Source organism: Megalopta genalis, chromosome 8 (genome assembly GCF_051020955.1).
Source record: "Megalopta genalis isolate 19385.01 chromosome 8, iyMegGena1_principal, whole genome shotgun sequence".
Taxonomy (NCBI): Eukaryota; Metazoa; Arthropoda; class Insecta; order Hymenoptera; family Halictidae; genus Megalopta; species Megalopta genalis.
Genome location: NC_135020.1, coordinates 20895375 through 20923200, shown reverse-complemented (window position 1 = coordinate 20923200; position 27826 = coordinate 20895375). Strand labels below are relative to the sequence as shown.

The following is a 27826-nucleotide window of genomic DNA, read 5'->3' as shown; positions in this document are numbered from 1 at the left end:
TGGCGACGGTCCCGATGGCTCAAGGGAGCGACCGATTTCGCGACACCCGAGATCGGGAGCATCTCGAGTGGTCGCACGTGCGGCGCAAGGGATGCGGACCCTTGGCCGCTGGTGGTCTATGGGGACGGCGGCATGTGTCCTTTCGGGACCGTACAATTTTAATTTTCTGAATTGAAAATGAAAATTTGCCCGAAGATCCGCAGTCTAATGATTACCTTGCGGCCCAGCCGATTTTACGGCCTCAGAATATCGTGAGCTCAACTATACACAGATTCCGATTCGAAATTATGAGTCCACATATCGAAAATCTTCGGTGTCGCTTAACGTCACCGATAATTATACGCGCGCAAGCGTCCCACGTTCGTAAAGGGCGATCCGCGTCCATTAAAAAATTCAATACGGACAACGCGGCCGTTCCCTTCGAGAGAGTGTTTTCCATAGAACTTGATTAATTTTGCAACGGCGCTGCCATTGTCTTTCCATTTCCCAGACGGCTCTAAAAATTACAGCCGCCATACACGTGTTAAACATGAAAACCGTGTAATCGTGAAATACTGGCAGCGCCCGCGAACGCTGCCTCCGGGCGTTACGCGACAAACTGCTTTATTACTGGCATTTAATATTAATGCGACACTCGTTGCGCATTTTTATGCGTTGGGTATGGAAGAATGCACGGCAAACTGTGTTCCTTACATTTTCTGATTCTGTAGCGTCGATAAATGCATTCGAGAAACAGTCGGTTCTTGAAAAACTTATCAGAATACCATTGATTAGGCAACTTGGTACAATGCGTGTTTGGTTATTTTTCAAGAAGATACAACAGTGTACAATAATTTATCCCTAATTCGCGCTCAAATTGCGCACAAATTGCACCTCGTTTTTAGAATTGTTGACAATCGGTAACTATGAAAACTATAATTTCTGTAGAAATTACTGTATCGTGCATCGTTTTATGGCATCATCTTATATTAAAAACTCGAAGATAATTTTAACTGATATGAGTATGATTAACTTTAGTATTACAGTATTACTTTATTTAGCGAGAAAGGAACAAAGGCAATGTTATTAAATCGGTGGTTGTGTTAAATAATACATTCGAAACGAAAGAATAAAGAGCGCCGAAAAATTATTTAATGTTCAATACGTTGAAATAAATGATAGAATATTTGATAATGGAATAAAAACTGGGACGTTATGTTATATTTAGACTGCGGATGCTTATGCGCGATAAATATGCAAAATGCTTGTGACATTTATGAAAAATATGCATGAAGATATATAAAATATGCACGATGTTAACTATATGCTATATTAAGTGTTAAGTCTAATATTAAGTATGAAGAAACGTTTTACAGTTATTTCGATGTACATTATGCTTCTAATTACAGTATATTATAAGCGTTTTTTTCTATATTTTATGGCATTGATTGGTGGCATTTGTCAATGAAAATTAATTCGCAAGCCGAAAATAATTGTTCCATATCACACTATCGGTGCACATTTCACTTAAGCAGTGTTGTGACACATGAATCCCACTAATCGTAATTTTCGATCGCATTCTCCATTTTTATTGCATATTTGACAATAAATACTTTCTCTATTATTTTCGTCAAAGATGAAATTCGATTCAACTTTTCCCTCATCGATATTCTACATTTCAGAACTTTCGGTACTTTCGAAATATTGAATTCGAAATACTAATAGCTACACCTAAAGCTCAATTATCAACTCAATGATTTGGAAACATGATTTGCTGTAACGTATATTATATATTGATATATAACTGGTACCGACACTATCCGGTTATGATACAAGTGCTAGCTAATAGACTAAATTAATTGATCAAGCTAGACATATGCGATGTCCAGAGTGTCCCACCATGGGTGCTACAATAGAGGGGGGGGGGGATTCTACATGAAAGATCAAATAGAAAATAAAGAACTAAATTTTTTCAAGTGAGGCTTCGTTGACATGAAAATCGTCATTGAATATTCAGCATTTTAAACAATTTTCGCATTAATAATGTAAGTTAATAACTAAATTACATGTCTTATTTTCATTAAAATCCACTCTAAATTCCACTGTATGTGACACAGAATGAAGAAATTTAGGTCGTAGACGTTCAATCACGATAGACGAGTAATTATAACAAAGGTTCCATACGATGGAATAATGTTCAAGATGTGGGCAAACTAAGAGTTATATAATAGATAAGTGATCATGTTGATATATTCTCAAACTACCACGATACTCTAAAGATATACATAGATTCCCTGGTACCATATACCATTTTATTCACTATGACGATTAGAGTACAGATATTTGTACAAAATACAAATTGTCTACATCAACTGCAAGAAGCAGAGACTAAATAGCATGTTCTTTCTGTTCGTAATAACCTTAATTGATTAAAAGTAATACATTGACATTTTCAAATACTGTCAATTTGTTTAATATTTTAAATTGCAACTGACCATGACGGTCAATTGATATTGTCGACGAAATCAATGCCGCTCGATGTTGATGAAATAATTGTCGGCGATTTGATACAAAGCCGATCAAAATCGTTTACTCTAACAAAAGAAAGCGAATCGACGGGACAACTTCGTTCACGTTGAAGCTATTGCTCATGCAGTAGTGAATTCTTGCCCGTTAACTTCGCGAAGAGAAAACCGAAAAAAACGATAGACCCGTCTATTATTTACATTTCCAAACAGAAGCAGCATTTTAATCAAACAACAAGTAGATAGAGCACCATCGTCGAAGCAACACGACGCGACGCGGTCGTCCTAATCGAACGTAACCGGAGTACTTTCGAGGTATCCTCTCGCATGCCTCCTCCCGTTCATCCCTAGAATTAAGAAGAACGATTCTGTCGGTTCAGAAGCCGCCCGGACACCTGTCTTCCATTACGTCGCAATTCTCTTGCCGGTAGTACGCCAGCTCGTACTCGGTCACGGTGTCTGCGTCCCGCAGCTCGCCGGGCAATCTAAAACATGAGAAATCGTCGAGTAATCCGAAGGGAAGAGAAGAAAAGATATCGTGAAGTAGCACGTGATTACGAGACGGGTCGGAGGTAGGGAATGCTTTGCTAAGTAAAGTGAAAAGAGGAGATTTAATCGCCAGAAGAGATACCCCATTGACGAAGTTTGCCAGGAAGAAAGTTCGCTGCGCGAAACGGGACGAGATAGAGGAGCAACTGAATCTCCGTGGGGTCCGCGGTTCTCGTAAATTCTCCCCTGACCCAAGTTTTTTTCTTCCGCGCCATAAAGTAGCTAAAAATATTCAGCCGGCCTGAACGCGGTGCCCGCGTCTCACCGGCGCGGTTATTAATTATCGAAGGGCAAGTCGTGTTCGAACTTGCTCCCGCCGTCGAACAATGGCCCCTCTTCTTCCTTTGCAATTCGCCGACATCCGCCAACCCCCGCTCCGCCCGCGCTTTTCACCCGCGTGTCACGGTTCTTCACGCTCGAAACTTTCCGAACGGTTATTAAAAGCGGACCGGGAACTTGTCGAAGGAAATTCCGCGAGCCGCTCGGACGCGGTCTGCGAACTTCCCCCGTGGATCCGCTGGAAAAGGGGAGCGCTAAGCGTCACGCCGGATGTCATGAATAAATTCAACGGGTTATCGGGAAAGTGTAACGTGAACGCCTTGCCGCGCTGCCTGCCTGCCACGCCGCCAGCCGCTAAAGAATCTTGGGAATGACTCGGAGTTACAAGGACAAGACGACACTTTGATGACAGCTGTATCCGCCGAGACGATCCTCTACCTCCTCCCTTTTTCCAACGGATTTCATCCTCGTTCCTACGATTCTTAGGCACGAGCTCGGACGCGTTGCCAGCTGGGACTTCAATGCCGGCTTGCTTTATACTTGATCGTGTTCTTCGATGAATCGCATTTAACGTGTTAACCGATAAAGTGTGAGGATAATTTGCGGCAATTTTGTTGTAATATAAAACACTCGTGAAACTCTTCGTCACTTTCCATACATAGTCATTGACATTTCGAGATGCTCGAATTACATTTTATCGATCTACACGTTATTTTCATCTGACTATAATGTTTAAAGAACGAAATCGATGTCTACGTAGTTCCTATATTTTGCAGTTAGCGCGGGAAATTATTATTTTGCATAAATATCGATCGTTTAATAATAATTCTGTCAACTTTTTATGCATTTTGATCATCCTGCTCCAACAGATACCGTAAACACGACGAGCTTGTAACAATTGGGGAATTGTTGAAGCTCTTTGTAACATGCCGTAAGAAATATTACACAATGTCATAATTGATTTATTTCGTAACTATCGAATGCACGCGATTAAGAAGTAACCTTGAATAATTGCACGAAGCGAAGCGATTAAACAGAGAGAAAGCTTTCCACTGATTTTCCAAAAATGTTTCCATTCAATTGTACTAACTTTAAACGACATTCTCTTTAACTTTCACTTGGTAATTCGGGAAATTAACAAAGTTGCGGTCTGTGATAGACACGCACAGCAGCGATGCCTACAGCAGGGCTTAAAACTTTCAACGCGTTTTTCGCGAAATGACCTTTGCGTAAACTGTAATCTATATTTCTCGGGAGCCGGTGGACCGATTCAGCTGGGATTAAGTTGGTACAGAGGTTCATAATACAGTTATTTAGTAGAAGTTTCTTTAAATTACATGGTTCATTTTTTATGAATACAATGGAACGGCAAACGAATTTTAGTTCCGTAATCGTGTGTTTTAATTAAAATAAAATTAGTTTTTTGACTATATCTGGAGACGGAATTTGATTTTTTTTTGTTAGTTTATAGTCGTATCAATATCATAGGTTATTAGTGGACTGCGGATTTTATATATTTGGTAGGTCCACTGTTTGAATTATTATTTAAAGAATTGCAGGTCTCTTGGATTTAACTGTAAATTAACTGTAAACTTTCATAAGTATAAGTTACTTAGTAAACTTTTAGCTTCTGAATTATTTCTTTCTCTGTTTTAAGTTAACTTTTACATTAACGCTTCAATTCTGTTAGAAAAGTTCAATTTTTACAGTTATCTTCTATTTGATTGATAAAAGTTCTAAAGAATCATTTATTTCTTAATTGATATTTTAAAGTAAAATGTAAAAGTTTATGCTATTTTTCAATTTACTTGGCATTATTTAAGGAACTCGAGACAGGATATAAATATAGATTTACTTTTGCAGGTAATATATTTTCTAAGGTATTTTCAGTAATGCTAGTCTAAGATCATTGATAAATAGTTATTTTTGATAATTATATTGCTATAATATATCAACATTTTATAAAATAGGTATTTTTGGTAGGTATATTACTATAATTGCGCCGTATGTGCAACTTGAATTCGACATTGCAGTGATTGCATTTGTTGAGTAATTTCTATGTCATCAAGTATTTACGTGTTAATTTTATGTGTTCGATACTTAGACGATCCAGTATCGCATCTAATTCTTTATCTCGTATAAAAACTATCGGAAATGTTATCATTGAAAGAACCTTTTACCTCTGTTCGATTGAACTTGTAAGAGTAGCATATCACAGTTCATCACAAGTATATCACAGTTTTCGAATAAAAATGATGTTGCCACAAAGGATTGTCAAAGTTCAGGAAGCATTTTCGTGTGCGGAGCATAGAATTCCTTATTCATCATTTCTCTATTCAATTTTCGGCCTGCTTGACGTTCGCCTTGATCAATCTCTTTGCTAATAATCGATTAGACATTCAACGACTGTTCCAGTTCGATCGGGTTTCCACGTGCACGCGGGACGTTTGATTAATCAGCGCCTTCCGTTCGTGACATCGTTTTCTCTTCAATTTTCCTTCGACAAATCATGCTGCCAGTCATCGTTCATGCGATCGAGAGCTCCGATAAGTATTTAGTAGTTCGAAAAGCATACGGCGTTTCGGTGTGTACGAGCCATAACTATCGCGAACTTCGATAACGATTTTTGATAGCGAAACTTACGTGATTTCGATCGAGGTTCATATTTTCTCTTGCTCTTTCATTTGTCTTCCTTTTCCGAAAGAAGCGAATTAAAACCTTAAGCGAGATTACAAGAGAACATATCCAAGCGATACACGCCAATTCTAATAAAACTTTGGGAAATAGTTGTTCTTAGAAGAATATTGTAAGCATATCTATTTAAAATATATAATATTTATATATCGTGTACATACTTATATCTTTTATACAATAAATAAATCTCCACTATTATCATAGTTTACATTTTTTGTCATTTATGTAATATGAAGGGTTTAGATGAGAATAATTAAACAAGTAGGAAATTTGAATAATTGAATTGTTGTATTGAATAATCGAATAATCGAATAATCGAATAATCGAATAATCGAATAATCGAATAATCGAATAATCGAATAATAAAATAATCGAATAATCGAATAATCGAATAATCGAATAATCGAATAATCGAATAATCGAATAATCGAATAATCGAATAATCGAATAATCGAATAATCGAATAATCGAATAATCGAATAATCGAATAATCGAATAATCGAATAATCGAATAATCGAATAATCGAATAATCGAATAATCGAATAATCGAATAATCGAATAATCGAATAATCGAATAATCGAATAATCGAATAATCGAATAATCGAATAATCGACTAATCGAATAATCGAATAATCGAATAATTGATACTTGAATAATCGAATAATTGATACTTGAATAATTGAATAATTATTGAGCAATTGTACGATGGTATAACTTGATTGTTCCACTTTAAAATGCAAAAGTCAAAGTTCTATTTTTGTCCATATCTCGCAGATGGGTGTACATTTTTAACACTGAAATATACGAGAAAAGTAACAAAAAATGGCCAATAAAAAAATGTGTACCGACGTCTATCATCTGAAACGTTCTGTCGAGAGAAAGGATAATAAAGGTGCTGCACAGAAACAGCATGAATTTTCCAGACGATCTGGCCGATTCAAATAATAATCGAATGAACCTGACTAAGAAGACGATTTCTTTGCCGGGTCAGACTTATTGTTAGACCCTCTTACGTCCGGATCGCTTCTCAAACTGGGAAAAGTAATCAGTCAGCCGTAAGATACTTACGAGAACACGACACGCATAATCTCCTCCAAGAAGGTCCCTTTGTCCGTTCTCGTTCGATTCCACCTAGCGATCCTGCAGATTGTCCTGAGAACGCAAGCCTTTCCATCTCTGCCTTGGCTGTGCAAAATAATATATTGATCAGAGGGGCGCGAGTATCTACAATACAACTAGAAATCATTCGATTGATTAAAGTAGTTTTGAGGAAGAAAAGAAAGGCATTGCGATCTATTGTTTAAGACTGAATAATTCATCGTTTATCCTGGTATACCTTAAAGTACATTGGTTGGCAAGCACAAGGTTGCGAATCTTTATGCAGCATAAAAATCTTGTGCGTTCATTCGAGGAAGTAGAATATATAAATAGATAGTTATTTCGTTTTTAACTAATTTTAATAAGCGGATATTAATATATTATTATTTATGAATTCTTCGGACGATACTCATTTTTAAAAACTTTTGCGAGAAACACATAAAATTCACAGTCCGCTTATAAGCATGATTTTTTTTTAACGATAATAAGTGCGAAATGAATTAGTAGTTATAATAGCAAGCATATTTATAAAGCGATAAAGCGATTAAATCGAAGAGGAATTTCTACAATAATATAGATTGCGGAACATTATGCAAAATAGAAACCTTATACATACATTTTATGAAACAAGAGTAACTCAGAAATAAAATCTTTCTCTAATTATTTGGTTAAATTCGATTATCGATATTATTCCGTTAATCTGTCTCTTGCTTCCAGTCCAAAATTCGCAGTCTAGTAATTAGAATATAAAACATTTGAAAATCATTTGAAAAACATTTAAAAAATCCACCACTGGTAATTGATTTATACTTTATTATAAATAAATTTATTATTTATAAATGCAACAGTAATATTCCTCTTTGACATATATTTTACAAATAAAGTTTTAGTAGTTATACTTATTGTTCGTTTCTTGTATCGTTTAAACGAACGTATTAAAGAGACTTTTCGCCAGCTTAAGATTTAAGGTCACTTAGGATTCTACACCAGAACCGGGCTCATAAAATGGTTTGAGAGTAGAACACATAAATTATCCAGAGTTTCGAACGCTCTGGGATTGAGACGTAACCCGAGCACAAAATCTGTTCCCACGGATCTTCCAGCGCCATAGCTTCTAAATAGTTCTTTGTAAGTCAGCGTCTCCATCATTTTCACCGTTTCCCATCACCACCCATCCCACCTATCCAAATTCTCTCTTGAAAACTCTTCCCACTTTCTTTTTCCACCTCCACCACCAAAACCACGACCATAGAATTAAGAAAATGTTGTATGCAAGTTCTTGGGGACTCCTGTATTCTTTCTGTATTTATGCGATAATAAAAATATTAATGAAGAAGAAATGTTAACAACGAAAACACTCTGCGCAATTTAACATATTAAGTGCCGAATATTAATTCAAAAAATTCACATAATATCAAAGTCATTTAATTAATGACACCGAAACTAGAAAGTGAAAATTTACCATAGAAAATATTGGTTCAGCTATTTTGTATTCTACAAATCCTAGTAACATCCAATTTGTTCAATATATTACAATAAAAATGAATTTCAAAAACCTAGTTAAAATTTAATGTCACCCATACGTGACTCGCGCGTCACTGAACGTATTAAGCTAGCTTTGACTGATTTCAAATTTGTAAAGAATAATATTCAAAAATATCAGCAGAATTTTTACATCCGCTTTCATATGCTCTGCTTCTTAGTGCATTGTTGGTGTTACTGTTTCAAGTGGGGCGGTGTTTCATAATAGGTAATTTCACCTTAATTAAAGTGACTCATATTAATATCCAGACACTTTGTAAAACGCAATAACTTTTTTTTAAAACTAGAATAAACTATTTCAATTGTTTTTAGATGATAGAGGGACTAGTATACTAGACAATGACTGAACTACTTTGTTACAATTGTGCTATTACTTAGAATGACAAAATAAAATAAAAGATACCCGTTTTTAACTATTTTATCTGAGCCTATAACGAAAATTTAAAAAATACATTTTGTAGATCTCGGTATGTTATATACATGCTGAAAATTTCATCGAAATCGGTTAACGCAAAGACAAGTTACGAGCGTTAAGAGATTGCAAAAACTCCAAATTTCTCACACGTATTCGTCGAAAATGTCAAAAATTGGAACAAAACTGCAATTTTTGCGATCTTTAATTGTTCACAGCTCATACGAAGATCACCCTGTTTCGGTGAAATTTTTAACATGCATGTATCTAATCGAGATCTACAAGACACATTTTTTAAATTTTCGTTATAGGCTCAGACAAAAAAGTTAAAAAACAAGAGTTTCTCTTCTTTTGTCATTGTAAGCAACAGAGAAGTTTAAAAAAAGCATTCCAGTTATGGTCCAGTAGACTGGTCGCTCTATCATCTAAAAAAAATTCAAGTCGTTTAGTCCAGTTCTAAAAAAGTTATCGCGTTTTGAAAAGTGTCCGAAAATGAGCGAGAGTCACTGTAGGTTGAGCAATTTTCTAAAGTGTAGGGCCGGAGCGGTTTCATCAAAATCGGCGTGTCACGGTAACGGGCGGTGTTACCCACAAGACCGACTGCGATCGTTTATCACTATCGCGCTCGTTATCTTCGTCAGGCTGTCCGTGAGGCGGTGGTCTATTCATTAAGTTCGCGATAATACCGTCGAGCGTTGATACCGGTGAGTACGAAGCGGTTCGGTGTAAACCGGCGAAGGTTTACAGGGATCCTCTCCGCCCTTTCCAGCTAACCCCGCCCAACCCTCGCCGCTTACCTCCGAAGCAAACACTGGCAATTATAGAGTACTATGCTTTGCTATTAGGATCGGAATAATGCAGTTGCCGTGTTTCATCGCGGGCTCCGGAAATCTACGACGCAATCTTGAAATCGTGTTTAGAGCCGGCCGAGAAGGAAACGCGTTTATAGATGACATCTATCATCTTTGGATTATCGCGAAAAGGACTTTTCGCTCGCGTTCGTCAATGCGATAGATACGTGCAGTAAGAAAATATAGCATACTAATTTAATGAAATTTATAGTCTATATACATAATTTAATTTTTATATTCTATATGCATGCTATATTTTAGATCACATTTTGGTAAATATTTACAGAAAGATACCATTCTTCTATCTCAATGGTTATTATGGTAATTCTATCTCAATGATGCGCAAGGTATATTTACTATTTTTCACTTATATTTGAACCGTTTATTTTGAAAGTGGCGTAAGTCCATTTGCAGCCCTTAAATATACATTATTTTAGTTAAATTCGCTTAAAAGAAATTTATGTAATCAAATTATATATTGATAAATTAGTAGAAACATTGCCAGACTTGACGTAATTAACCTATATTTTTTAATTGACAAATATGCTAACCTTTGGTTTTCTTGAAACAACAGAAAATGGACTCGCACCATTTTTAAAATAAACGGTCCATTTGTCAAAATGCAAATACTTAATGGCGGCAACAATATCCACTTGTCCGTTACAATTCTTTCACTCGATATCCTCTAACTTCTGTTTACTTTTCCATAAAACTTTGTAATTTAATTTTCAGTGAGAATTACATAACACTTGTAACACTAGCCGAAGATATTATTTAACATTTGGCGTCAACAGAGGAATAAACAAAACAAGATGTTTGCTTGAATGGATTATATGACTCAAAATCTGAGTGTACTCAAAGTTCCGACTATATTATTTACTCTGAATACAAAAAAATAAATTAATTAATTAATATAAAAATAAAACGAAATAAAAATGTTTACGACGTGAAAAGGTTTTCTCGCGTATAATTATCGACTTTATGATCTTTTTGGATAGTAACATTTTTTTGTTTACCTAAATCAACTGTTTCGTCCACTGTGCGTTGTCGCGACTCAAACATCGCGATGCACACACGCGCGCGCGCACGTTCGCTGCATGGGGTTAACGCACGGGAGTCCGCGAGCACCGATCAGCTGTTATGATTCCGGAGGTCGCTCCGAAATCCTAACGCACTTGCGGATTCTCCGGTCGTTAAACCTTCGGCTCTGTATTTACAAATTTCCATCACGCTGGTAAGTGGTCATAAGTAACGATGGCTTATATTCTACAATAAATATTATTGAATGCATGAAAAATGTATTATTTTCTTTCACTTTACAAACATATAGAACTTTCCGGCGGACATAATATTATTTAGATACATATAATCACATACTAGAAAACTTGACTGGAGTTTTAAGATAATAGAATGTTTTCGTATAAAGACATTACAAAAATAAACCTTTAGATAAGAGAGTCCCCCTTACCGTTCATTCTTTTTTGGAATGTCAATTTGTGAATAAATATATTGAAAATGATTATTTTTTTTACATATTTATGATGTTTGTTGTTAGGACACTAATACTGGCGATAAAAAGGTGTTGGTTTAAAAAATTTCTTTTGGCAACTACGCATCTCCTTTAAAAAAATGCTGGAGTTCAAACATAGCTAAAGGTAGGCTAATAAATGTTTTAATTCTGTAACTTAAAAATATCATCCGGAATATGTGTAAAAATTAAACAATGTATATATGTATAGCTGAATAAACTTTATTTAAATTTTATTTAGACATTTAGGTAAGTTTAAATACAAGAAATCAGTAAAAAATCTTTAAAAAATAGGAAAGTGTGAATATATTATTTTCGTTCCACTAAAATCGTTACAGAAAGAAACACATTCCGAAGTAGTTCCCGTTACTTGCAATAGTTGCAAACAATTTTTATTTTGCATAAAGATTCGCAGTCTAGTTAAAACGTTATTGGATTGAATTACGTTGTTATGTAATCGATGTATCGTACCAACGTTTGCAAATTGTTATTCGTACATTGTTTTCGTTCACCGTTATTCAATGTATCATGTTTATACTATTTATTGTTTCCATTGTAATTACATCAAATATATGTTAATTACACTTCGCGAATTCTGTGAATATATTTTCCCGAAAGTCCATTAATAATATCTGTAATCGAAAACGAAGGCGAACCAATTACTTTTCGGGTTTGATCATTACAGCGTTAATTCTGCGCTTCGTTCTGCATAATAAATGTAGAATTCATAAAGTTGAATCGCTAACCGGCTGATTATAATACGGCTTTCAACTGTACCCGTTCCTTTCATCTTTTCCTCTTCTGGAGTCTGTTCTCGCCGAAACCCCGACACTCTTGTTTCTGTATACGTTTCCTTTCTCACTCTGCGCCGGTCTTTGTCTGCCTACGTCAGCTGATGGTTCCTGTCTTTGCTGTTTACCTCCTCGTGCTCTCTTTTCCCTCCTGCTTCTGGGTTCCTTTTCGGGCATTACACGGTTTAACCCCCGACTCCGTCTGGTTACCCTCAGCCATTCTACTTACTTCATCTCGCTCCTCCTCGCGGTCGATAACCTTTTCCTTTACTTCTCGAAAAGAGACACCTGTCCTTTATTCGGTCCGCTTGTCAAGTTGCTCCATGCAACCAGCCAAACGTTTGTCTAGGAAGCAAAACTGACCTAAACGATGGAGTGTTCGATGCAAAGGAAACATTATACCACGTGTATCAAGTCTCTTCGTTAAACGCTGATATCTTGATGATAACATTCAAAGAAAGATATTACTATTGTTATTGTTACGCTATTATCCCGAGTTGTGGGTTTATTTCAACATCATAAGAATTGGTTGCAAACACATGTGGCTGTAAGGGAGAACGCGGTACGTCACAATCTCAGATGATTTGTTGATTCAAAGTAGGTACATTCATTGAGTTGTGGAATATAGGATTTGTATATTTATCAGAGAAAAATCGCGATAATAAATTCGTTGGGCTCAAAACAATAAAAATGGAAGAATTACATTATTAGGGTAAAAATGTGAATGTGATGCCTCGACCGCCTCGTTTCGAAATCAGCATTTTCAAGTTTTCGGAAATTTTGAAAAGTCGATATTGCGTATGAAAGATCTGAAGAAAACCCTGAGCTTTGTGCTCCGTGAGGTAGAAGATTCCTGAATTTTTTTCTGAATTTTCCGTTGAGTACAACAGAAGAAATACCGTTAATCCGAGATCACCCTGTAACATGCTAATCGACTTGTTTCATTTCATTGCAAGCAGAAGAAATAGCTACATTTTTATTTCTGCTTTTAGTTTCTTTGAAGTCATATACTCCAGTCTTATATTATTTTCATAAATCCATTTGCAAATGGCACAATAAGGAAGAAATGAGTTTCGTCGCTTGAAAGACTCTTTGCAGTAGAAGCAAAATAAAACTGTACACAATAATGAATCAGACGATTTGTAAATCTTGCACGCATGAACATACATATATTTTTATCAATATTTACAATAGCTTCCTTATCGCTAGTAAAAATTACAAATTTGCATTTCGTTAAAAATTTCATTTTTGTTTATTCATACGTGCAACATTCATATATATTTATATATATATATATATATATATATATATATATATATATATATAATACATAATATAATAAATATATTACATTATATTATTTATTATATTTATTATTATATAACATATTACATATTTATATTTTATATATATTTTTTAAAAATTTTGGATACTATGAATGAGTATATAATTATAATATGTATGTAATTATTGGTATAATATGTATGTCTCATTATACCTCTCTGCAGATATACAATAATCTAGATCACCATTTAATCTTAATACCGTAGAAAAACATTTAGTAATAATAATTTCACAAAAGCATTTTGAAACAAGAATGAAACTTCAGCATAAAACTTCGGAATCCACGAACCACAATAACCCAAGCATTTTTTGATCCCATAAATCGTCTAAAAGCGACGGCTCCGAATAGGAATACCCTCCTAAGCGAACTTGTGCGTGAGTCTGCCCTATTCTACCAAGATTGTCTTGCAGTGTCTAGAAACTTCTCCGACGATCCTATCAGTGCCACGTCTACTTCCCTTGACGTCGACCCATCCTTGAAAATTACCACGATCCTGATCTATAATCCGCAGAAATCCTTAGCCGTGGCATGTCTTGCGTAAGCGTCACGTATCCCGGACCGTAAACTCTATCATTAAAATGGAAGTAGTCGATGTTCCGTCTCGTGGATGCCCGGTCAAAAGTTGGAGCAGCTTGCAAGTGCTCTTGCATCTAGTTAAGAAGCCGTACACAGGACAATGGAGGACTATTAACACGGAGACGTAACTGCGTTTCAAGCATTATCGTCGCGAAGCGTGGGCTCACAGTTATACGACTTTTCCTCTCACCGCCCACAATTCCTTCTCACGTTGTTCTCGAGACGTAGCTTTTCTAAACGATAAAAGCGACTGCCTGCACAAACAAAATCGAAACCGATCGTCGCATTGCGATTTAGAAAATCGTTTTCTTTTATGGCCGAAATGATTCTAGCGTTATTTCAAGGTTTTAACAATGAACCTAACACGATCGAAAAAAAAAAAAATTACCGGTTATAAATAAACCTCAGAGACTATTTTATGAGAAATGCTCGAATAACTTATATTATTGGAATGAGTTTTATAAAAAAAACTTTGCAAAATTTTAATGAATTCGATGCTCACTTTTATGAGGCAATGTGCACCAGTCATTTTACTAAAGCACATCACTATCTAAAGCGGGTAAAAATGGAATTATAAATATCGCGGCGTTTGTAGACGAATTAATAATAATTCGTAGGAATTAATCAAATAATAAAATTGTGCTTGTTAATAGCGTAAACAAAACATTCATTCAAACCTGTTACGTCACGTTTTATAATGAGTTCTCAGAATAATGGTCTCACTTTAATCTTTTGAATTTTGTTTTCACAGTGATGTCTCTGTGCACATGATCATCTAAAATTGTTAAGATTTGAACAGAGTGATCGATCCGTATACAAAATGTTCAAAATGCAAAACTTGAAAAAATCAATTTTCTCCAGGAGAAACGGATTTGTAGACCACTGCGCGTTTGGCTAAAAGCAAATGTAGACAATGGGGAAAACAGGTCGCGACAGAGAGAAAATAGGATATTTAACAGGGACCGTAACGCGTGCAATTTGAACGACACGAAGCGCCGAAAGCGCATTAAGATTCATTTCCAACGACGTCGAAAGTAAATACGGGAAAGCGCATCGATAGAAAATTGAGTTTTGTCAAATGGTTGGAGCGGTATCGGGGTAATCGACGATATTTATGTAAGCGGTATGCAACGTTCGCGCGCGCACACGTCGCGTCGCGTTGCAGCGTACGCCAGGCTTGCACGCTCGCAGAATGGTTGTTTTAATCGATCGATAATGCCTCCATTCGAGTAATGCATTCGAGTAATGCAGCCCCCTTCGGGCATTCACGGAAGTCTCTTTCCTTTGTCAATACTTGAGAACGGCCCTGGATCTGTTCCTCGCGTTGTCTAATGTTCTCGGGTAAAGGCGGATTCACAAAGCATGATCCTTGTTAACCCTTAAAGTGTGTGGCCCGTACGTCGCATAGTGATAGATTTTTTGTCGTCAGTGGTACTAAAATCAGTAATCAGCTCATAGAACTAAGCAAACCGCAAGAAGCGACAGCTACTTGTGGATTCTCCAATTACAGTAAAGAATACTGAATCATATGCGATAAGCGACGACTCATGCCAACACATATCAAAGAAGTTAGGCACCAATACTCAAGTTATGAGCTATACAATAAGAAATTGAATCTGTTACCTAAATAATTCACTGATTATTATAATATATGGAAGTCGCATTTACGGTTTCCTAGAGAATTTTGAACGTGGTCATTTCGTTGAAGTAAAAAATGACTTTAAAATTCTTAACGATTTCCGATAGTTTCAATTATTTCGTTCATAACTGTAACAAACAAAGTAACACTTACCAATTGTACGTATTGGACCGTAATAAACCAAGTTACGCAACTGTTTTGAATTTACAAAGTCATTTTTTTTTATTTATATATCTGCATATGACGTATACATGTAAGTTTACAGTAGTAACGAATATAGTCTTACGATATAGTTGGAACATAGTTAAATATAATGCCGAAAGTATGAACGAATATGAATCAGAGACTCGATAAAATTAAGATCGTTTGATAAGCTTCGGACATACTTGTATCGAGATAATTATAATTATGTATTGTAATTATTTGGACATATTGTGAATAAAATATAATGCACAAGTTCATAATTGGTTAATTATTATTAATATTATTATCTTTATTAATTATTATTTTACAAACTGAGGAACAATTGGAGAGAATTTACTGTATTACGGTATATATAATTAAACATTGTAAAACAAATTGTTTGCAGCGGCCCTTGCATCCTTATGTAGATGAAAGAACATTTTGCGATCTTCATAAAGGTAAGCAAACAGTTTTATTCATTCCCGTGCTTAATTATCATCTCTTTCCAAATATGGAAGTCCAAAGCAGAATTCCTTGCAACGAATTTTCTAGCAGCTCTGGCAATTTTAAAATTTTCCAATGCGATTTTAAAGTTGTAATTAAGTTCACCAATATTTTAACTTACTTAAGTAGCTGCAGGGAACCGATAAATATGAATTTTCTTTTTCTTTTAGCAAATTGTTGCAATCGAGAAGTTCTAGTCATAATTGTAGAGATTCTTAATGATATGGAAAGGGGTTAATTAAAAAAGTTATATTTTTTGCCAACGAACACTGGAGAATAATGAAACGATATTTAAAGTAGAAATTAATAGAAAAGAGAAGATTCGGCATCAAAACGCACAAAGTTGCAACGAATTAAGTGCATTTAAATATTGTCTGTGAAATTAATAGCTGCCGAAATAAATTATCAATCCTCACAAGCCATTTCCACTTTTTGATGGTAAATGATGGTGGCTACTAAATTTAGGTGCTGAATTTTTCTCAGTTTTATTGTACACACAACATTACACAAGATGTAATGTTAAATTTATTATCGTATTGTTTTCATTTCAATGTTAATGTATCGACGTAAATAATGCAGAGAATTAATTGAAATTCACGCTAAATTCACAGTAACAAGATATAACATTCAGTTGTTTAAATTGGATGCATAACATATTTTGCACATAGTCCAGTCTAAAAAAACACTTGCATATCTTTCGAAACCACTATAGTATACTGTAATTAGCATATTGTATGAAAGGATAAAATAATTAATATGAAAATACGAAAGAAAGTATTACTTGAAAGTATAGTATATATATATATAATAATATAATAATATAATAATATAATATAACATATATAATATAATATAATATATAATATAGTATATATATATATATATATATATATACTATATTATATATTATATTATATTATTTATATAATATATATATATATAATAATATATTATATTATATATATATAAATTTATTAAGTTCACTCCAATAAGTATAAGTCCAATAAACGGTTTGGGTCGTATACAAGACGCAAAATACTATAAAAGATTTAAAATCTCAAGGTAATCTTCATACCTCGATGAAAAAGAAGAGTAGCAAACAGCGATAGAACTATTGTATCATGCGACCCTCTGATATCATGCAATTTTTATATAAAATGTTTTTAGTAATCTCTTAGATCATGTTGTTACATGAGTTTCTGTCGTTCACTGCACCCGTATTTGTCAAATATCTGTGAACAGATGATTTTTGAATGTTCTAAGTGAACCAATAAATTTTGTGTTCCATTCACTAGATTACGAATCGTGTCCTCGTCTAGTTCGGATGAACGTCCAAAACATGGTTATTCTTCAAGATCAAAATTTCCTTTGCGAAGTCGATTGAATCATGTTTTGCACGTACGCAGCGATAAAACGACTTCTCTGTAAATGGCAGAAATATTGTTTGCGGCAACGGTTGCTGTATTTCCTTTGCGAAACTCGTACAACACAAGACGTTGAAAATAAATACATATCTCACTCGTGGCTTTTCACTGTGTAAAAGATGAAATGCTCGTCGTTCACTAACTTTCTTTCGCGAATATCTTCTCTGTATCGATCTCGATTGTTTGAACGCGACACAAACTTATTATAGGACAACCTTTTAATCTTCCGTTAGTGGACGCAGGGTCTCGCCAGAAAAAAATAATTTAATTTCTAATCTTCTATAATTTTCCTTTTATAAATAATTTACTACATATTATAACATACACTGATTTTCAGCGTTATTCAGCACAGTTATGTCTACTTAAATACAAAAAATTGTTTCAACACATGCAACATGGGAATTCGGAATGAGAAATGGCGGGTACTTTTTTTACACAGTGTCAAAAACCTTCTTAACACTTTGACGGCCGGAGTCACGTACACGCGACTTTGCAAAAATTTGAATTATAAAAACCTATTTAATGTAACTTTTTGAAGAATGCATCATAATTATATTATTAACCAAGTTTGTTCTGTTTATATTTTTAACAAGGTATATCATAATTGCACTATTAAACCAGTGAATATCATAATTACACTATTAATACACTATTAATTTCTTCGCCAGTCAATTATAATTTCTTAATTTTATCAAGGTTCGCAAAGCGTAAGAATGTTGGAAAAGTAACGTATGCCACAGAAACTTGCTGTGCAATTCTTATTTCACCGAATAAAATACTTTAATTTTATGAAACATTCGAGGTGTTTGCCGCGGCCGTCAAAGTGTTAAATTATCGTCAAATTGACTCTCTATCAACAACGGTGGCTTGGTGTCAAAATTGACTCTGGTAAGGATGCACGAAGAAAAGTTGTAAACTAAGGAAGCACGAACAACATGTCTCAAAGTCACTAAAATCAATGAGAATTGTCCTGCTCCGTTCCCGATAATTACCATGCTTTTTTTCATGGTAAAAGGCAGTCAATAATTTACGCATCGTTCCAAGTCGTCGAGATTCAGCGGAGTCGAAAGGAGCTGCTTTATCGATAACTCGATTCGGCCACACATTCGCGCCGATCCGTGAAAAGCTGCAGCCCTTTTCATGGACGCGGCCCGCCTCGCCGAGGAACGTTTGGTGAAAGCTCGGCCGGGCTTTGTTTAGCCTGTCAGCTTTTCCAAGCCGGCGAAGAGAGAGTAGAATGGTTCGAACGGCGAAAGACGAGTTTCGCGATCGCCTTTCGTTTCGGAGAGGTCAACGTTTCTGCGCACTCGAGAGGTGGGCCGGGATCGGCTTCGAGAGAGCCGGCCACTTAACCCTGCCGAGACTTCACATTCTCGTTTTCGACGATTACTCGCGGCGTGAATCGGACAAGTGGCCGGTCGAGGAGCCGGCGCCGCCGACACACGGCGAAGATTCGAAATCGGCGCGATGTTCTACGCTGCAGAAAGCCCGGCCACCCTCCGGCCACCCTTCGGCCACCGCCGAAAATCAAGTGGCTCTTCGCCGGGAGAACAATGACGCGAGACCTTCTCGAAGATCACTCGACGACGACTTTCTTCCCCGACGAGACGATACTCTGGCACGGCAAAATTAGTAGTGCCGCGCTCTTTTACTTGTACTAACTGTCCTTGCAGGGGAACATATCGAGGTTATGCAAAATTTAAGTGAGACAGAAATCCGCGGTAAATATTCGACACATGTTTTTGACATCCGCCGTTGTCAACACATTGGAGGGCTGAAAATCGCTCACAAAGTCGGAGATGAAAAATACAACATCTCACTTCCAAATACATGTATTGAATTAATTGACGTGACAATATCACTTTTACGGAAAAAATGTGAGATATTTTGACCCAGTGCGACAACGCAGAGTTGAACAACACGTAAAAAATATCGAATCTTTTCTTGCAATCTTTCTTATTTTCTGTTACGCGATTGTAATGTAAATTCGTATGCGAAATTTTTTATCCAAAATAGAGGATACGTGATTTTGTATTTACGGATTAGTTGATTCATTAATTTTTATTTATATTCATTTTATTAATTTCGTCTGTTCCTTTCACTCCAGGATTTTCTCCGAAATGGAGAAAAACGAGCAAATGTTTAAAGGATTTTTATTTTGTTAGTTAAATGGTCTCCTACATCTCATGAACCCATTTACAAGCTTCTAAATAACTGTGCCACAAGAAAAAGAAGCAATTTAATTGCTTAATTAATTTAATTGCTTCTAATTTATGATTATCTGAAAGAAATAATACAACATTGTATTCGTATTGAAACCAGCTACCGTAATATGACTAAAAAAATGTATGGTCTTATTTAAAAAAATCAACTTGACCTTGAAATATCACTCATCATTATGCCAATAAAAAAATTATTCATACTACCTAAAACATCTCTTTATACTGAACACTTTTTGTATAAACATTGTTTTCGTTGCTTTGATCTATTTCGAGATATTTCACTGTTCTCAGTTAGGCGTAACACCCTGTATATATGTATGTAACGTCGGTCGCATGCGAGTGATTCTAATTTTTAAGTTGTTTTCAAAATTCACTTTTATTTCAATGTATTCGAACAACCTGAATTTCATCAGACCGTTTAGAATGCTAAAAATTTAGGATTACCATCCACTGTGGTAAATTTTAACTTCCTAATTTCAGTTTCGTTCATCGAATTGCTGAATTTTTGCTTGAGTGTTTGGAGTTGACTTTCGGCACTCAGCGTGTCAAAGCGTTGAAATCGATAAAAATTGCTGAACCAATGAATTGCTGGAACGACCGCGATTTTTCATATCACCAGGTTACCGGGAGGAAACGAGATGCAAGGGGCTTCGGGATGGAAGTAGATTTCCGGAAGGAAGGAACTGCGCTCGCGACTACTTGGCCCCCCACTACTTTCCCTCGAACCCTGCTCCTTGATAAAAGCTTCGCCTTAATGCCACAATCGCTTTAATCCTCACTCCACCGCCGCTACGGATTGATCGGTTACTCACGTTCCCAGCAGCAGCTCCATTTTGCGATAAAGTTCTCTTCTGCTTCGACGATGATACACGTCCGAAGGATATCGCGATAGCATACTCTCGCTGGGCAGCTCCCATGCCTGGCCTGCGGTGATCCCGACGGTGGAGAATCCCGAGGGTTTTGCGTATGTGCTTATTGTCAGGCAGTATACCAGCTGAACCGTGCGACGCAATTCAAAAAGAAATGATTACCGTTCAAAGAGGTTGTGCAGACGTTAGACCGCGATGTACAGCGACTCGGATCGATCGTACGATGATTCTCGAAAGAAGAAGAACAATCTTTCGCATAGATATCTGTTACATTTTTCTGGTTTTACAGTTAGCCGCCATCTTCGAACACGATATCATTAAATTAACTGATTTAATTAGTTAAAATTGAACTTACAAGTCTGACAATTAAGGTAGAAGCATGCTAATGTCACATCAGGCGATTTCGCGTGAATTCATGTGACATTCGAAGGGTGCGAGCCTGATTATTTCATTTATTACAATTCTATTAATAACAGATCGGTATCGCATCACGCTATTATATCAACGCATTCACGTGATCTCACGCGATGTGACATTAGTATGTTTCTACTTTCATAGAACTGCTTGTGTTATACATCTTAAAATAGTACTTGGAACTTTATGAGATGCACCTTGGTGAACGTAATATTTAAAAAAACATCAATTAAATAAATTGAAACTTCACAGAAATATTTAGTGTACATATGTAGTTATGGCATTAACTATAATATAAGTAAGCTTTCTTTCGATATTATACCATTTTTACGTTTTTCAACATTTTTTATTCAATCTAGTTCGTGGGATGCCTATATTGACAAAAACAAAAACTATTACTGCTTCAATGAAATGTTATTGCTTAAGCCTTTCCCCTACAACCACGTATGAGAGACGTGGTTCGATAATCGGGCTAGAAATGATTGCTACGTATAACTGATGTGGTATCATAATGGGGTCAGAAATAATTGCCACGTGTGAGAGACGTGGTCCGATAATCGGCCCAGAAATGATTAGCACGTATGAGAGACGTGGTCCGATAATCGGGCCAGAAATGATTGCTACGTATAAGAGATGTGGTCTCATAATGGGGCCAGAAATAATCGCCACGTGTGAGAGACGTGGTCCGATAATCGGGGCAGAAATGATTAGCACGTATGAGATACGTGGTCAGTCGAGCCAAATATAAACATAAGTAGTTATCGGTCACTGTTTTACGTTAGTAACTCGTAAACAAAGTCGCGGATCGCATCATCCTCGGTTAACAGATTGAAAACCGTGTCGACTTTGTACGCTTGATACTTGAAGATGGAGAATCGATCATCGATTTAGCCACTCGATCACGCAACATGCATACGTATGAACATGCTGGACAAAATTAATCGACAGAATCACGACGTTCCCTCGCCGTGTTCCAACGATCCATTAACGAATTTACTTTACGGCGTCCGACCGGCATTCTCGAATTTCCGACGCGCGAACACCGGCTAATTGGAAAACACAGGTATTCGGCATTGTATGCAGGCGCTTCGATGTACCGGGGCATTAAATAATTAGCATCGCCGAATTAACGAGGTTCGTCGCAGCGGCGCGAGCTCCTTTTAACGCTTACATTTTGCATGGGAACGTTTTCAATGACGAACAAGTGCCCTGCGCAGAATGAGCCGGCTGCTTTGGCCCGGGCCGGGCTATTAGAAATTATTAAGCCATCGTTTATAGCGCAAGTTTCCCGAACTTCCGCCTGCAGAACGTCTTGGAGACAGGTCGCGCGTGCGCCATTCGTCCTCATTTGTTTTTCTCGCGACTTACTGGGGATTTTCTGTTATACTACTAAAAGATATTACGGGTATAAATTAATTCATGGTCTTTCCCTTCAGAAATCTGGAAACAATCTCCATCATTTTATACACGTTTACAGTTACTCGATAAAATATATACCCGGGCATCTATTACGATTAATAACTTCTCCGAATTTGGACTAAACGACTTGAATTTTTCTGCGATGTTTAACCCCTTAACGCGCAGAAACGTATTAACACGGGCGTGCAAAACCGGCCAAAATGTGCAGATCCGTATATATACGGTCGGCGTCGCAACTTATGTCGCTAAAATGTTCAGATTCGAATATATCCGGGCAGTAAAAATAACTTAATAAAAACCAAGGAAAACATTCAATTTATTGATATTCGTCGTGTAATTCTGTATTGTAAGCTGTAAAGTTTGTTTATTTGGGATTATAAAATATGGCCTTTTAGGGTGACGCTTATAAGCATCTCTGATCTGGTAATTGTTTCTATCTATCTATATCCATTATTGCGTATCTAATTAGCGTTGGCACTTTTGTGAGTTTTGTTATGACTAATTTATTTATTACTCTCCAGTTATCTCCGATCTCTTTCTATTTTTTGCTTATTCAGGAATAAAATATGCACTTTCAGGATGGCACTTATGAACATTTAGTGTATTATTCGTGAGCAAGTCGTGAAGTAAAGTAGACGTTATCAAAGTGAATTTCTTCAAAGACAATTGTTTTTTATTTTTTACAAATATTATTAGTGTCAATATATAAAAACGTTTTTGTTTTATGGTGTATTTTTATAGAGAGTAAATTGGATTTTTAGTGTATAAAAGGTATGTTTTCTAATGTTGAAATAAGGAATGTTGGGCTATGTGCTGCACCTTGTTTTGAAATTTACCATACAAAAGAAAATTTTGAATAGTTTTAGTTTATTATATATTTTTCAGCTAATAAATATTATTATTATATTATTACAAATTTAGGTAAAATTAAATATTTTTCAGTTTTTTTTTCGTCTCCTCCTTCCCCTTCAAAATAGTAACTGGTAATTGAAAAACAGTACGATGGGTACAAAATTCGATCTGCAATGCGATTCAATATTCACTATAATTATTTATCCACTATTTTTATTGAATTTTTAGTAATTTTTGCATTTTTTTTACATATTTATTGAAATTAAGGTCCAAATATGTATTTTCTTAGATAAAAAAAATTGATTTTTTTTGGTCGGTTTTTTTTTTTAAATTGTGCATTAAGGGGTTAAAAAGGACTGGTTTATTACACAATGAATACAAAAGATTTTTGAGGGAGTTGCAATCGGTTTGTATAACAAGAAGATATAAAAATGTTATGAAAATGTATAAGAAACGATGGCGACGAATTTTTCAACATGCACATAAGTTACCGAGGTCTACAAAATGTATTATATAAATTTTCGGTCTAGATTGAAATGACCAAGTTATTCTTTTCCGTCTTTCGAACCAATTGCAGCTTTTTCAAAAATTTCTTTGGACATTGCGTTGTAAAGCAATCTCTCTAAAATCTAAAAAATATTCAAGCCATGTTATTGAATTTTTAAAAAGTTATTCATTTTTACATGGCGTACCGTATATTTTCGTGAGTAATTGCATACTTCTATTACAATGATGAAATAATATCTAATGTCAATAATGATGTATCTACTTTTTCGGATGTTTCAGAATATTGATCAAACTGCACTTATTGAAGTGTAGAAATTTTGTATTGAATTTTTGTATTGTGTTTGGAGATTATCTCTCTTCACAACTGGTTTTTTGAAAGACTACTATTAGCACAAATATTTCTAATGTACTTCAATGAGAACACTATTTGAAATATTATTTTAAACAATGTTTCCAATAAATAAAATATTTTATACTCAAAAATGCAAAATAAAACATTTACTATTTATGATTTAAAATAGTATCTTACCCAGCTCTGGTTATAATTTATTAACTCGGAGGGTCACAAATTAATCTTTTGTCTTAATATCGAGGAAACAGAACGGTAACCTTTTAAAAATTTCGTTTCCCCATCAATGACAATTTTAACTCGGTTTTCTAGTTGCCAAAAAATTCACGGACTTGATTAAAAACATAAACAAAATTGTGATTGTAAAACGTCTTGTTACGTCACGGTAAAAAGTCGTAGTTAACTTAAGGCAACTTGTCTTAGGTTAGAATGTCTTCATAACCCTTTCACCACTAATGCAACACATGCGTCCCACACAGTTTCCTAAAAATATGATAAAGTTGCCTAATGCGATACCCACGTTTTAACAAAATCATTATTCTCCACTAAAAATAAGTATACTTCTCTTAAAGTTCGTTCATTTTTATTGAAATATCTACTCAAACCCCTATGTGTCACTTTTTGTTTTACATATTCATTGAACTACATATTCATGTACTTACATATTCATTCACTATTTTCTATGAATATTAATTTTCTTATCGGACTTAATATAAATAGCTAATAATGAAATAATTCAGGTTGAATGCTAAAAATTTGTAATTTCGGTTCAGCGTTCACAAATAATTATATAATTTAGGTTTAATTTAACTTTGGAGTGTAACAACAAAAAATTATAAGGCAAACGCAGCATGGAATTGTCATTAATTTTTAAAACGAAAGTTGAATAAAATGGACGGAACGCCAATTGCAAGCACTGTAACTTATAACATAATGCGTGCTCGGGTCTATTGTTAATCACGAAATACACAGTGCGAGGACCGTTTGGTCTGCTGTCACATGATGACAACTCAGTCGCAGCTGATGTGTGATGCCTCGTTTTACCCTATTCTCCTCTATCTGTGAAAATGACTATACGCTTGTGATTTTTGGAGCACTTATAATGCACAATTAAGATGCTTCGGAAACTTTCTTGTATAATGCGCGTGCTTGTTTAAAGTCTATTAATCGATTTGTACGTCAACGCGAGCGGAGAAGACAACTGTAAAACGTTACAGAAACGATAGGCAATTTTACCGTACCCTGTCCTCAAAATAAAATGTTTATTACGTACGACGGTCCCATGAATTTTGGAAATAGGAAAACTTCTCCCCGCGGAGTAGATCGTTTTAGTAATCCGAAAACTAACTCTGTAAAGGCAGGAAGTTTCGACCTAAAAGAGTCCTCGGCGAAAAGGTTAACGTTGTAAACAAATTTTTGATGCGGTAATTAGCGAAGCGAAGGGATGCTTGCCCAGAAGTTTCACTCACTTGAACGTTGCTTCCTTCAGGGAAGACCAGATACTTGGCGTCGAATTGCCTTTTGGTCCTGGCGATCGTTTCTTTGGTCTGTTCGGCCGATCCCGCCGCCCAAAGTAGATACATAAGTTCGATCATGGCTCGAATGCGGAACGACGGACACGCGGCCGACATCCCGTTAACTTCCACTGAATCGCTTAGGTCAACCGCGCGGGATTTATCCAAACAGTTTGCTCAGCGACAACACGCTAAGTGTCTCGAATCGACGGATGATATAACGACAGGTAACGGTGGTTAGAGTGTTTTGCAGCGTTTAGCGGCCAGTTTTACGGCTGGACCGTTAAACTGCTGCTTTAATTAGTCGTTAAACCGCGAGCAAGTGCGGTTCGTGCGAGATTCCGTTCGCACCTCGTACCGGAGACACTCTTCGATACGTAGTGCGCGCTGTGACGTAACGACCATGATCTTCCTCATTCGTTTCTGTTATTCGCGAATGCTCCGTGCAAATTAACACATACACTGTTGAACAACATGCTGAAAGAGTTAACCCCCTCAGCCCACCATTTCGTTCGTAGTCGCAATGCTTCGAACTTTTTCGATTCCAGAAATTTTTTGGAGAAAGAAGAAAATTTAATTTAATTCGTTTCTTTAGGCATTTTATGCCTAAGCTGACTTGAACAGTAGAATATTTATATCTGAAATTAACCGATATTACCGGAAATCTTTCTCACGCGAGTCTGACTCGTTGTCATAGTACAAGAGATTAGGATATGTAAATTTTTAAACATCTTTCACTGTAATTTGAATTTTAAATTATATTTACGTTTCTGGACGGAAAAGAATTTGCATCAATGTACGAATAATCTAGTTTTATAGTACTATATAATCTTACTTAAGATTACTTTATTCAAAGCACAAAACTATTAGTAAGAAAAGAACTTGTACAGGGCGGTGGAGCCAGTTATTGTGGAGTGAGCAATTTCTGTGCTTTTAGTTCGTTTTCAGACATAATTAACTTTATATTTGTCGAATAAGATACACTACATTCTTTATTTTTTTATTTTGTTTGTTTTTGCTTAAAATTAATAGATAAACTATGAGTCGTAAATGATATAGCAGAAAAAGGGAGTGCGAGAAAGAGAGAGAGAGAGAGAGAGAGAGAGAGAGAGAGGGAGAGAGAGAGAGAGAGAGAGAGAGAGGGAGAGAAAAAGGTAGATGTAAAGGAAGAGGGAGAGAGAGAGAAAGGTAGAGGTAAAGGAGTGAGAGATGGAGAGGGAGTGGGAAAGAAAGAGGGAGAAAGAGTTATAAAATTAATGGAAGAATATAATAAATATTTCTCCAAAAATGGGAAATACAAATATTACGCTTTGCAGATCGTGAACGGTTATCGGTGAAACATTCCACGATAGAAAGAGGGATATTCAGTGGAAATTATTATTTGTGAATGAACAGAAGTGAAAAATAAAACACAGTTATCGCGTATTACGAGTGATAGGGTCCACTTAACGAAAGATTAATCTATATCAGACGTATCCTTGGCAGATCCAATTTCGCAAAAAATCGCGGCCAGGTCGAAACTTTCATAAAATCGAGGAACCCAGAACTCCACTTAAAAGCTTGTTCCGGGGGCTTTAATAAAACAACATGGTTTGAGAGGCCATTAATTTTCGGCGAACTCGAGGGATCATGGTTTTCGGTCGCCGATATCTGCTCGCTCGCAAAAATAAAAAGAGCACCAACAAAAGAAAGGCGAGAAAAGGGAAGATGAGGCTCAGCGACGTATGTATTTACACGCGTCTCTGTAATCATCGTCCTA

General features: G+C 35.9%; 1 protein-coding gene across 1 annotated transcript; it reads right to left on the bottom strand.

Moving 5' to 3' along the window:
- Window positions 1-1120: 1120 nt before the first annotated feature.
- LOC117227333 (uncharacterized) lies at window positions 1121-26225 on the bottom strand. The gene is made up of 4 exons (XM_033482476.2): window positions 26023-26225; window positions 20956-21137; window positions 7097-7213; window positions 1121-2989 (listed from the first exon to the last, which is right to left on the bottom strand). Exons 1-4 carry the CDS (start codon window positions 26182-26184, stop codon window positions 2881-2883), a joined length of 570 nt encoding a protein of 189 aa, XP_033338367.2. The 5' UTR covers window positions 26185-26225; the 3' UTR covers window positions 1121-2880.
- Window positions 26226-27826: the final 1601 nt, after the last annotated feature.

Coding starts and splice junctions, on each gene's coding strand:
- LOC117227333 (XM_033482476.2), bottom strand. CDS start 26,184: ATGTCGGCCGCGTGTCCGTCGTTCCGCATTCGAGCCATGATCGAACTT. Junction 7,214..20,955: donor ATGGAGCTGCTGCTGGGAAC/GTGAGTAACCGA, acceptor TATTTTGCACAG/CCAAGGCAGAGATGGAAAGG. Junction 2,990..7,096: donor ATTATGCGTGTCGTGTTCTC/GTAAGTATCTTA, acceptor CTCATGTTTTAG/ATTGCCCGGCGAGCTGCGGG.